Genomic DNA, 12822 nt, shown 5'->3' on the forward strand with positions numbered 1-12822 from the left:
TGTGTTTCCCATGCTGTATGTCCACAGTCACAGTGACAGTCAGTGACACTGACAGAAGGATGAAACAAGGCTGTGAATCATTTCAGTCTGTGTGTGTGACAAAGAGGCAGACAGGAGCAGCTAACATTTGGAAATGGAAGCTTACTGGAAACACTACATTCACGGCTGAATTCACAATAGATTTGTTCTCAAGTGCACATTTAGCAGCTAATGCTAATACTGTTTTCCCTTTGCTTTCTACAGCAGCTATTGCTAAGTAGGCCACTTTGCTCCGCTAAGGATTTGTGTGACCATGATGGAGACTCTGATAAGCTAATGCTGCTAAGCTAATGCTGTTTACGGGCCCTGTTAGAATCAATATTTCATTCTCATTCTGTTGTTTGAGAACAATATTAACGTTTCACATCATTATAACACAAGAGAAAAGGGTATTGGCATTAGCTACTAGTGCTTATTCACCTCAAATTACCTTTAGCTGCTAATGGCAGCCTACTTAGCATTAACTCCTCACTAATATAATGCTAATTTACATCAAATTAGCATTAACTGCTCATATTGTTATAAGGAAAGAGAAAACGGTATTAGCATTTGCTGCTAATAATTATTCACCCCTAATTAGAATAAGCCGCTAAAAGCAGCCAACTTAGCATTAATTCCTCACTTTGTTGTTACCCAACGGAAAAGAGTATTAGTATTAGCTACTATCATTTTTAATAAGTAAGAGAAAACAGTATTAGCAGTAGCGCATAATGCTAATTCACGTCAACGTAGTATTAGTTAATAATGGCAGCCTACTTAGCATTAACTGCTCACTAATATAATGCTAATTCGCATCAAATTAGCATTAGCTGCTCAAGTTGTTATAAGGAAAAAGAGAAAACGGTATTAGTATTAGCTGCTAATAATTATTCACCCCTAATTAGAGTTAGCCCCTAATGGCAGTCTACTTAGCATTAACTCCTGACATTGTTATAATGCAGGGGAAAAGAGTTACCATTATCGGATAATGCTAATTCTCATCAAATTAGCATTAGTTAATAACGGTAGACTTCATATCATTAGCTGCTGTCATTCTTACAAAGCAAACAGTATGAGCATTAGCTGTTAATCCTTTTTCATCTAAAATTAGAATTAGCCACTAATGGCGTATTGTTAAAAAGTAAGAAAAAACATTGTTAGCATAAGCGGATAATGCTAATTCATCTCAAATTAGTATTAGCTAATAATGGCACCTGCTTAGCATTAGCTGGTCACATTGTTATAAGGCAAGAAAATATGGTATTAGCATTAGCTGCCAATTTCTATTTACCTAAAATTAGCATTAGCCACTAATGGTAGCCTATAACAAAAACTTCTTAATGCTAAATGAAGTTAATTAATGCTAAGTAGGTTTAACTGAAATTAAAGTAGTGTTAGCATTAGCTGCTGATATTGTTAAAAGGTAAGATAAAACATTGCTAGCAGCAGCGGATAATGCTAACACACATAATAATTAGCATTACCTAATAATGGCAGCCTTCTTAGCATTAGCTGCTCATATTGTTATAATGCAAGGGAAAAGAGTTGGCAAAAACAGTGTTAGCATTAGTGGATAATGCTAATTCACCTAAATTAGCATTAGCTAATAGTGGCTACGTACTTAGCATTACCTACTAATATTGATATAAAGCAAGAAAATATGGTATTAGCATTAGCTTCTAATGCTTTCTCATCTAAAATTAGAATTAGCCACTAATGGCATCCTATTTAGCATTAACTCTTCACATCGCAAGGGAAAAATTAGAATTCAATAAAAAAAAAAGTGTTCACATTAGCTACTTGTATTGTTAAAAAGTAAGAAAAAACATTGTTAGCATAAGGGGATAATGCTAATTCACCTCAAATTAGTATTAGCTAATAACGGCAACCTACATAGCATTAGCTGGTCACATTGTTATAAAGCAAGAAAATATGGTATTAGCATTATCTGCCAATTCCTATTCACCTAAAATTAGCATTACCTGCTAATGGCAGTCTACTTAGCATTAACTCCTCACTAATGTGATGCTAATTCACATTAAATTAGCTTTAGCATTAGCTGCTAGCATCAGCCTACCTAGCACTAGCTGCTCACATTGTTAAAAGGGAAGAGAATACGATATTAGCATTAGCTGGTAATATTTATTCACCCCTAATTAGAATTAGCCACTAATGGCAGCATACTTAGCGTTAACTCCTCACATCGTTGTAATGCAAATGAGGCTAACTTGCATTAAATTAGACTGCTGTTATTAGCTAATGCTATTTAGCAGTAGCTGCTCACATTGTTATAAAGCAAAGGAAAACGATATGAGCATTAGGTTCTAATGCGTATTTGCCTTAAATTAGACGTAGGTGCTAGTGGCAGCCTACTTAGCATTAGCAGCTCAGATGTTATAATGCTAGGAAAAAGAGTGTTAGCATTAGCCGTTCACATTGTTATAAAGTTAAGGGAAATAGTGTTAGCATTAGCTACTCACATTTTTAAAAAAAGTAAGTGTTAGCATTAGTGCATAATGCTAATTCATGTCAAATTAGCATTAGTTAATAACGGCAGCCTATTTAGCATTAGCAGATAATGTTGACCTTGGCCCACTGGAAAAGTTAAGAACTAAAGATTTAGGAGTGTTTCTCGATAGCTCTTTCTCGTTTGAGAAACAAATGAATTCTGTTATTAAAACCAGCTGTAAGGTTTATATTGTTGATTGTCATTTATGCTTAGAAATATTTACTCATATATGCTTAGAGTTGTATAATCGATTGCATAATGATAGAGGTTTGATCCTTAGTAGTCTGTAAAGACTCTGTGTGCCTTCCAGAGTGCTCTGGCATGCACACACCACTTGGGGCCATGAGAGAGGTCGTACCCTCTCTTACTGATTTATGGTGTAGGACAGGGGTCTCAAACTCAATTTAGCTGGGGGCCGCTGCAGGCAGAGTCTGGGTGAGGCTGGGCCGCATTAGGTTTTCCACAGGAAAGGCATGGTTAAAAAATTCCAATCTTCTCAAATCTCTTTATTTTTATTTTTTAACACAAAATATGAAAAATGAATAAACAAATTAAGAATTAATAAGAAAATAAATCAATCTGTAAAACATAAATAAAACAATAATAAGATATTTTTAGTCAGTGAACTTGTGTGTTTCTTTCAGTCTTCTATATCTGCTGTATTTAGATTGAAATGTCTGTATTAACAGTTCTATAACCTTCTTCTGAACATGAATGGAACACTGTAGAAAATGAACTGTTCTTCTGAACATGGCTTCTCTTGCCTACTCCTTGCTGCTAGAGACCTGGCAGCGTTTCCTCTCGCATAGCCGAGCCAGATTTGGCCTGAGGGAGGAAGCAGTTGCGACCCTCAGTATGTCTTGAAGATGATCATCCGTAAGTCTGGACCTGTACTTGGACTTATTGAAGTTCAAAGTGGAGAAGAGCTTTTGGCACAAGTATGTGCTACCAAAAAGGCACATGGTCCGCTTGAACATTCGGGAAAGCCGAGGGAAACTAGGGCTCAAGTCTCTCAAAAATTGTCCAAGCTTGTCTGCTTTTCCACTCACCTCCCTGAACTTTGCTTTGAGTTCAGAGTTGCACTGCAGCTCAATGAGCTCCATTTGAAGCACAGAAGGGGCATCTTGCACATCAAAGGAGAAGGGGTCTGCAAAAATGTGAAAGGTGGCTCTGTGTGTCTTGAAGTCAGCAAATCTGTGATCAAATTCCTCCTGTAGCCTCAAAATGACATCAACATACTCGTCAGCACTGAATGGTGTGCCTGCATCCACGAGAGCCTTGCATGCTGGGAAATGGCAAAGGTTTGTCTGAGAGAGCTGAGCTTTCCAGAGCGCCAGTTTTGTGGAGAATGCTCTCACGTTGTCATAGGCAGCACTGACAAGTTGCCCCTGGCCTTGTAACGTCTTGTTCAGTACATTAAGCTCATGTGTCATATCAACAAGAAAAGCTGAGTCCATGAGCCATTTGGGATCAGTTAGCACAGGAACACTAACTCCATCCTTCTCCATGAAGGCTTCACTTCTGCTCTCAACTCAAAAAGTCTCTTTAATACATTTCCCCTGCTGAGCCAACGTACCTCAGTGAAGTCGAGCACATCCCCATATTCTGACTCCATTTCCTCTAAAAAAGCACAGAACCTTCGGTGCTTTAAGCCCCTGGATCTGATTTGGTTGATGCATTTCACAACAATAGACATCACATTGTCAAACTTCAGGCATTTGCTGCAAAGGACCTGCTGATGGATGATGCAGTGCAGAGCAATGGCCTCCTCCACGCCTTCCTCTTCCAGTTTGTTTTGTGCCACCAGTCCATGTTTCCTCCCTGTCATTGATGGCGCTCCATCTGTTGTTATTCCAACAAACCTCTTCCATGGCAAACCAACATTCTCAATGGCATCACACAGCTTGTAAATATCTGCTGAGCGGTGGTCTGGCCATGCATTGGAATTACTGTGAGCAGCTCCTCCATCACTTCAAAACTGTCATCAACACCACGGACATACATTGGGAGCTGGGCAGTGTCGGTGATGTCTGTGGTCTCATCAAGAGCGACTGAGTATACACTGAAACATTTGGCTTTCTCACACAGTTGGTCATAAATGTCACTTGACAGGTCAGAAATGCGATCTGCTGCGGTGTTGGCAGAAAGGCTGATGTTGCTAAACTGACCTTTCTTTCCCGGACAGACTATATTTGCAGCCTGCAACATGCACTTTTAGACAAATGCACCTTCTGTGAATGGCTTCCCTGCTTTAGCAATCATCTCACTAACCACGTGGCTCCGACTGCTGCATTATTCTCTTTGGTTGCTTTCTTGGAGAAATCTTGCTGCCTCAGTAGATCTGTTTTAAGACTGGCAACCCGGTTCGCTCTCTCGTCTCCCTGGTATTTTGCATCCAGCTCAGCATGTCTAGTTGTGTAATGACGTTTCAAATTGTATTCCTTGTGCAGCGCAACTTTCTCTGTGCAAATAAGACAGGTCGGGGTGCCCCTGTGCTCAACAAAGAAATATTGCATTGCCCACTTTTCCTGAAATTGTCGGTGCTCATCACCAACCTTTCTCTTCACCGCAGGCTTTGAAAAAGACATGTTTGGTGCTATGTGACATTTATAATTCTACTTGGTGTCACTGTCGCATTGAAGTTTCAATCAAGCGTTTAGCCGACGGACGGGGAACGTCTCAACGCGTAGAGAACGTCATTTCTGCTTCTTTTTCTTGCAACCGTAGCACGGCGATCGGCAGATAAAAAGCCGGTAGCAGTCTCCTTTGTTTTTACGCTCGATGTTCATGTCTTTCATGACGACACGAACACCGTGGCGTTTGCAGATGGTAGAAAGTGCAGGGATAGCGAGCGCAAAAAAGGCGACTGCTCACGGCGCCGGGCTGTTGTTACAGGAGAAAGAAGCGGAAATGACACCGTGACATATAACAAATAACATCAGCTGTTTCTGATGTTAGTTGTTTTGACTGCTTTTACATTATATTGAAATATATGTAATGTTCATGTTTGCTGCAATGCAAACGCAGTGATGCAAATAAAAACATGGAGCCACAAATTACGGTGCGACCCTATAATTAGTCCGGGTTACCGGGGACTGTTGTTGCCGATGAACAGGTGTCGCTATGTGACTGCAGACTAAATTGGGCTGCATTGAGTTCATGACTTTTCTTTTATCCCGCCGCCTACGCATCACTGTGAGAGTTAATATGAGATCTCTCTCTGTGGAAAAATAACTTTAAATCCCACTGACGTGTGTATAAATCTATATACGTATAATGTCCCGCTGGGCAGCAACTTAAAAAACAACTTTTTTTGAAGTGTTGTGAACGCAGCGCGCTGGGGCGAATGTCGGCGTTTGCCCAATAGAAAGGAGGAAGCCAGCCAGGCACAGGAAAGAAAGAAACACTCCAGGGCAACGCTGCTGGAACTTTGACTCATTGAGAAATGTTTCCCTGCTTGCATCAAGCCCGGCTGGTGTCCCCTGAGATCCATATCCCACCCTGATTGGTGGGTTAATTCAGCTCCGCCCACAACACTGTAAAGTGTCATACATTATCAAACTAACATTACATTTTCATATTAAGGTGGGGCCAAAAACTATCGTCCGGCAGGCCGCAATTGGCCCGCGGGCCGCGAGTTTGAGACCCCTGGTGTAGGAGGACACCTACTCTGTGTCTGGTTAAGTATAAGAGCCCTTTGTTAGGGGGACCGCTGGACTCTTAGCACCAGCTTTGGGGTCACAGGGTCACATCTGGAACACACACACACACACACACAGACACACACACACACACACACACACAGACACACACACACAGACACGCACGCACACACAGACACACACACACAGACACGCACGCACACACACACACACACACAGACACGCACGCACGCACACACAGACACACACACACAGACAGACACACACAGACACACACACACACACAGACAGACAGACACACACACACGCACACACGCACGCACGCACGCACGCACACACACACAGACACACACACACACACACACAGACACACACAGACACACACACAGACACACACACAGACACACACACAGACACACACACACAGACACACACAGACACACACACACAGACAGACACACACAGACAGACACACACACACAGACACACACACACACACACACACACACACACAGACACACACACACAGACACGCACGCACACACACACGCACGCACACACACACAGACACACACACACACACAGACACACACACAGACACACACACACACACACACAGACACACACACACACAGACACACACACAGACACACACACAGACACACAGACACACAACACAGACACACACACACACACACACAGACACACACACAGACACACACACACACACACACAGACACACACAGACACACACACAGACACACACACAGACACACACACACACACACACACACACACAGACACGCACGCACACACACACGCACGCACACACACACAGACACACACACACACACAGACACACACACAGACACACACACACAGACACACACACACACACACACACACAGACAGACACACACAGACAGACACACACAGACACACACACACACAGACACACACACACACACACACACACACACAGACACACACACACAGACACGCACGCACACACACACGCACGCACGCACACACGCACACAGACACACACACACACACACACACACACACACACACACACAGACACAGACACAGACACACACACACACACACACACACACACACACACACACACTATGCACAGACTGGTACTCTTTGTTCATACCTGTGTAAGACGTCATAATGAACTTGTGCATATTCATGTAAGCTCAATAAAGAGCAGTGTTACGAGGGAGCAGACGAGAGCGACTGAGGTCAAGTGAAGGAACGGCGCTGTCACAGTTCTCTCCCTCATCAATTGTCTGGTTCCAGCGGTGGGTCTGTGCTAGACGACCCATCACCAGCTTTTTCCACTGGTTACCAGTACGTGGTAGAATCCACTTCCAGATCTGGTTGTCTTTAAATCTGTGAATGGATTGGCTCCATCTTATCTCTCTTTAACAAAAGAATCCAAGTGGAGCCCTCAGGTCTGCAGATAAGCAGCTTCTGACCAGAACTAGACGTAAAAACAGAGGTGAGCTTTATCGATGGCTGCAGCCAAACTCTGGAACAGTCGCCCTTCACATCAGGTCGTCACCAACACTGGACATTTTTAAAAGCCGGTTGGAAACACATTTGTACTCTGTAGCTTTCAATCCTGACCAGTCTTTATAGTCATTACTGTGTATGTTTCCTATTTTCTCTCTACTCTGTGCAGCACTTTGGCTCAAGCTGTTTTTAAATGTGCTGATAAATAAATGTAGATTTCTTTGAATAAAACAGTGGAGCCGAGCTTTGAGCTCAGTGTGTAACAGTGTGTGTGTGAGAGCCATGTAATGTCCATGTGTGCATGCTGACTGTGCTGCTCTGACCCCCCTCCTCCTTTCAGGGTGGAGCCTGCTGGAGTCCGATGGTTGAGACCAGGTCTGAGGAAGTGTAAGTGTGTTTTTAATGGGATTCATGAAAACAAAGCAGCACACATTCAACCATCTTCATCATGTCAGGAGTCATCATCAAAGTGTCAATCAATGAACAGATGATGGATCAATAACTGCAGCTGGATTGTGTTTGTTCTCTCCATCAGATTCCTGTCAACTCACAATCGACACAAACACAGTGAACACAGAGCTCCAACTGTCTGACAACAACAGGAAGGTGACACGTGTGAAGGAGGTTCAGTCATATCCTGATCATCCAGACAGATTTGATGGTTTTTATCAGCTGCTGTGTAGAAATGGTCTGACTGGTCGCTGTTACTGGGAGGTCGAGTGGAGAGGAGACGTTTATATATCAGTGAGTTACAGAAGCATCAGAAGGAAAGGAGGCAGTGACTGTGTGTTTGGATACAATGATCAGTCCTGGAGTCTGTGGTGCACTGATGATGGTCCTGGTTATGTCAGGCACAATAACAGCTACACATCCATCTCCTCCTCCTCCTCCTCCTCCTCCTCCTCTGTCTCTAACAGAGCAGCAGTGTATGTGGACTGTCCTGCTGGCACTCTGTCCTTCTACAGAGTCTCCTCTGACACTCTGATCCACCTCCACACCTTCAACACCACATTCACTCAAACTCTTTATCCTGGGTTTTATGTCTGGTCTCCTGGTGACTCAGTGTCCCTGTGCTGAGTGGAGTGTAAAGAGTGTCTCCTGTTACAGAAACACTCTGACTGTTGAACAGATAGTTCAGTCTGTACATGTCTGTCTCTTTCACTCACAAACACGTTTTCAGATTCATGGATTCAATCAGTTGATGTTTGAAACTCTTCTAAATGATTCCTTGTAAACTTCTTCAGTCACAAACAAACAGGAAGTGATGTCACATGTGTTCCTGTCCACACAGCAGAATGAGTCTATTGCTGACAGTGATGTACAAACAGAGTGAGCATTTCTGAGGCCCAAAATAAACTGAGTAGTTCACTGAATGAACAATGGACTGTGAGCTCAGTTCCTTCATCATTAGTATGGATTATATATGTATATGTATTATATTAGTATCATATATATCAGGTGCTGCTGCTTTCAGTCATTGTGCAAATGTGCTGTTTGTAAGCTTGTAAAGCTGCAGTCAGCTGAGACTGAAGAAGTCACCTGATCAGTGAGCAAACGTTTCTGAAAACGTCCAGATGAACAGAATCAACCTTTTGGGATCAGCCAGCAATGCAGCATCATTGTTGTTCAGCTTCAGAGGTTTGCAGGAATGAACTGATGACCAGAAACAGCTGCAAAGTCCAAGAAAATACCAGCTGGAGTTCAGCTGCATTTGAAGAAGTCAAAGAAAAGTAAGGATGGCAAAGGGCGACGTTTTCTTCCAAAGAGCTGCAAACATGGTCGACGCCTCATTAGAAGAATCATCTGGACATTTGTGAGGAACTCTAACCAAGAAAGCAACGTCACACAGATCCAACAGACAGTTTCCATGACTGCAAGTGTTGAGTGGAAAAATGCTACATTGCATTATTGCATCCTCTCACCACAGGAGGCGCTGTTGGCACCACTGATTGCTGATCAGCTGTTCTCTGATGATCTGATTGATACTGTGAATAACGGGACTCACTGAACTCTGTGACACAGTGAAGATTACAGAGTTTAACTTCACCCTTTAAGACTGACCACAGAACCAAGTCCGCCAGAGCTTTTGTTATATTTTTACATGCTGTGGAGCCATTTGTGGGAGCATTTCAAGTTGCTATACATCAATACAACTGTTATAGCCCTAATTTTAATAATATGTGCATTAAGTCCATAGTAACTACATAAACTGCAAAAAAAACCTCTGCTCATCCATCTCTGTGTGTATCAGGATACATTTGGTTCATAATACACAGAAAAATCTGAGTTATTACCTGTAATAAATGTGAAAGATTCCTGCAGTGATAACCAGGCAGGACTGAAACACATCCAAGCTGTCACCACGGTAACAGCACCGCCCATCCACAGGTGAGGGGAGGAGCAAAAAGAGGGACTTTGACCATTTTATACTAAAAACACTCAACTAATGTTTCTAATATGAAACAAATAAGCCCACATTAATGTGAGCATTTATTAAATAATAATAATGATGATTTCCTCCTGATCTCATTTCCACAGCAGAGAAAACTGTGGTGTATATTGAGGTGGAGGGTGTGGTCTGTGGCTCAGGTGTAGAGTGAGGGTGGGGTGCACCACAGCAGCATGCTGGGACTGCTGAGGGTGGAGGAGGGAGTGATGATGACATCAGAGCTGCAGCACAGAGACCAGTGAACACACAGTCTGTTCATCTTTGCATAGATACAATATACAGCACAATATTGAATGACAGACACGCTGTGGGAGCTTCCACAGATACACTGACGTCAGCATCCAGAGTCCTCCTGCTGCTCCCCCCTCAGAGCCCCGTGATCAGCACCAACACATTCAGTTAGATGACAGAGTCCAGCTGCAGCTAGAATCAGCTCCCCTCTGTGAACAACAGCACAGCGTCAGTGTTTCACACTCAGTGAAAGGAGGAAACAGCAGAAGAACACCATGTGTGCTACGTTTCCCAGGACACACTACAAACTGCACAAATACAGAGCAGCACGTGGAAGGACCTGGAGCTGCATTTACAGAGCTGCAGACAGCGTGATGTCCTGTATGGACAGGTGGAAGGAACCAAGTCCTCAGCTGGAACACTCGTGTTTGTCCACAGACAGGAAACACAGCAGGAAACTTCCTCACAGAAGTGCAGCTCATGGATAACACACTTCCTGTCAGTCAGAATGAGGCTGCAGCCAAACACAGAAAGGTGTTTTTGTCCAGATGAGCCCAGAGAAGAAACACGAGTGTTCACAGACATCAGAAGCTCAGAGAGGTGAAACATGAGGTTGGAGTCCTCGTCAGCATCCAGAAGAGCTGCTGTGAAACCCTGAGTACTCATGACAGACTCTGATGGCACAAACACATCATGATTCAAACAGAAAGACAAACATGGAGCTCCTGATCCTCCTGCATGAGAACAAGCTGACATGAGCGCTGTGTCTGAGAGTGTCTCCCTGTCACAGTGACAATAACACAGCTGCTGCTCACAGTCATTAAACTGACCTGAGGTCAGCTGTGCTCCTTACATATGAACCATGTGACCTCACATCAGTGCTGTGGATGACTGTAGTCATAGAAGAGTAGAGCTGTAGCAGGTGGTGTGAGGAGGAGGTGGTGTATTCTAGTTAACGCAGTACTGAAACACTCCAGCAGAGGGCGCTGTTAAGTCCTTATTGTAACACAGTTACTGTGTGCAGTTAGACTTCATACATAATCTGCACTTATTTCCATCAGACATGCTGTCAGTAAATGATTGGTTTCTATTGATTCTACTTCCTGTTGACTCGTTTGATGACAGTGAAACAATCACAGCTGATTGTGTGATGATGTAAACTGTCACTGTTACATTCAGTGTGTGTGACATAATGTTAGTGCAGGCTGATAACAGCCTGGTTCTGTTAGAAACACATGAACGTGTCCATAGATCAGTGTGTGTTTAACATGAGAGCTTCAGCCCTGCTGATGTGTTAAATAAAGACATGCAGGAAAACTGATGAGACTCTGAAATAACTCTTTATATTTATAATGTAACTCTGCATCAAAAGAACAACAAAGGATCCCAGACAGGTTTCTGTGAACAAAGACCATTCTGATGTTTCTGTGTTTCTAACACTTTGACATTATTAGTAAACAGACTGCAGTGAGCAGCATTTATAAAGAGCTTCTATATAAAGATATGACAGCTGTTTGACAAGTTTATCACTCTGTGTTTGGACCTGATCAGTCCAGCTGTTTACTTGAAACATGTTCATTTACCTGTTCTGTTATATTCATGTTCTTGTCTCTGTTGAAAACACATTTTAATGTCCCTCAGATTTTTCTCCCAGATGAATAAATATAAAAATGACACAAACTGACTGCAGCTACTTTTTGTCCTTTCTGTCCAAAACCTTCATGTGACTCATGAGAGACACGTTTCAGCTGTTTGTGACAGATCAGAGGCCAACAAGTCATTTATAACACTTTCCATCATTGTTTAAAGTTCTCAGTGTTTCTGTGTTGCTGCGTATAGGATCTCCCAGCATCATCACTGTGCTGTCCAATCATTGTGTGCGAGGTTACCCTTATAGTGCGATGTGTGTTTGCACAAAGAGAAGCATGTGTGTCAAATATAAATAAGCACAGAACAGAAACAGCTGCTCGTTTCTTCTGTTTAGAGTCAAGTTAGTGTTTTGTGTCTTTGTTTGAGGCCTGATGTCGAGCAGAGGTGTGTGTAACTGCACTGCTCTGTTATATGTGTGAAGTGTGTGCTTCTCTTCAGCATCATCTTTGTCACTGCTGATTCCTTTGTGTCATCATGTGTTGAGAAGAGAGAACAGTTATAACGGAGGAGCAAAAGGAAGCCCTGAAATCTGCATCAACAAGGAAGTGTTGGCTCACCAGTGATCCCAGCAGAGCCACTGGTTTGGCTCCAGTTGTTCTAGATTCAATGATGTTGCTGCTACAGATACATGTCAGCATCTTTATTGAATTTAATATGAAGCAGAAATGGTGTCATTAGGAGAAGAAGAGGAGAACAAGTCCGGCGAGGAGGCAGCAGCTCTTAAAGATGAAACAGCAGCTCAGCCCTGAGCTCAGAGAGCTGCACATGAAAAAGCTCCT

At 42.9% G+C, this 12822-nt stretch overlaps 1 protein-coding gene across 2 annotated transcripts in view; it reads left to right on the top strand.

The window, feature by feature from the left end:
• Window positions 1-12073, top strand: part of LOC145428414 (stonustoxin subunit alpha-like) — a 152805-nt gene extending 140732 nt beyond the window's left edge. Inside the window, exons 2-3 of one of the 2 annotated variants that reach the window (XM_080300579.1) lie at window positions 8054-8100; window positions 8249-12073. In XM_080300579.1, coding sequence (XP_080156705.1) covers window positions 8054-8100; window positions 8249-8790 — 589 coding nt within the window. In that variant the 3' untranslated portion in view covers window positions 8791-12073. The remainder of the gene's footprint in view (window positions 1-8053; window positions 8101-8248) is intronic. The other variant, XM_080300577.1, reaches the window with a different exon arrangement.
• Window positions 12074-12822: the final 749 nt, after the last annotated feature.

The sequence above is a fragment of the Astatotilapia calliptera genome, chromosome 4, assembly GCF_964374335.1.
Source record: "Astatotilapia calliptera chromosome 4, fAstCal68.1, whole genome shotgun sequence".
NCBI lineage: Eukaryota > Metazoa > Chordata > Actinopteri > Cichliformes > Cichlidae > Astatotilapia > Astatotilapia calliptera.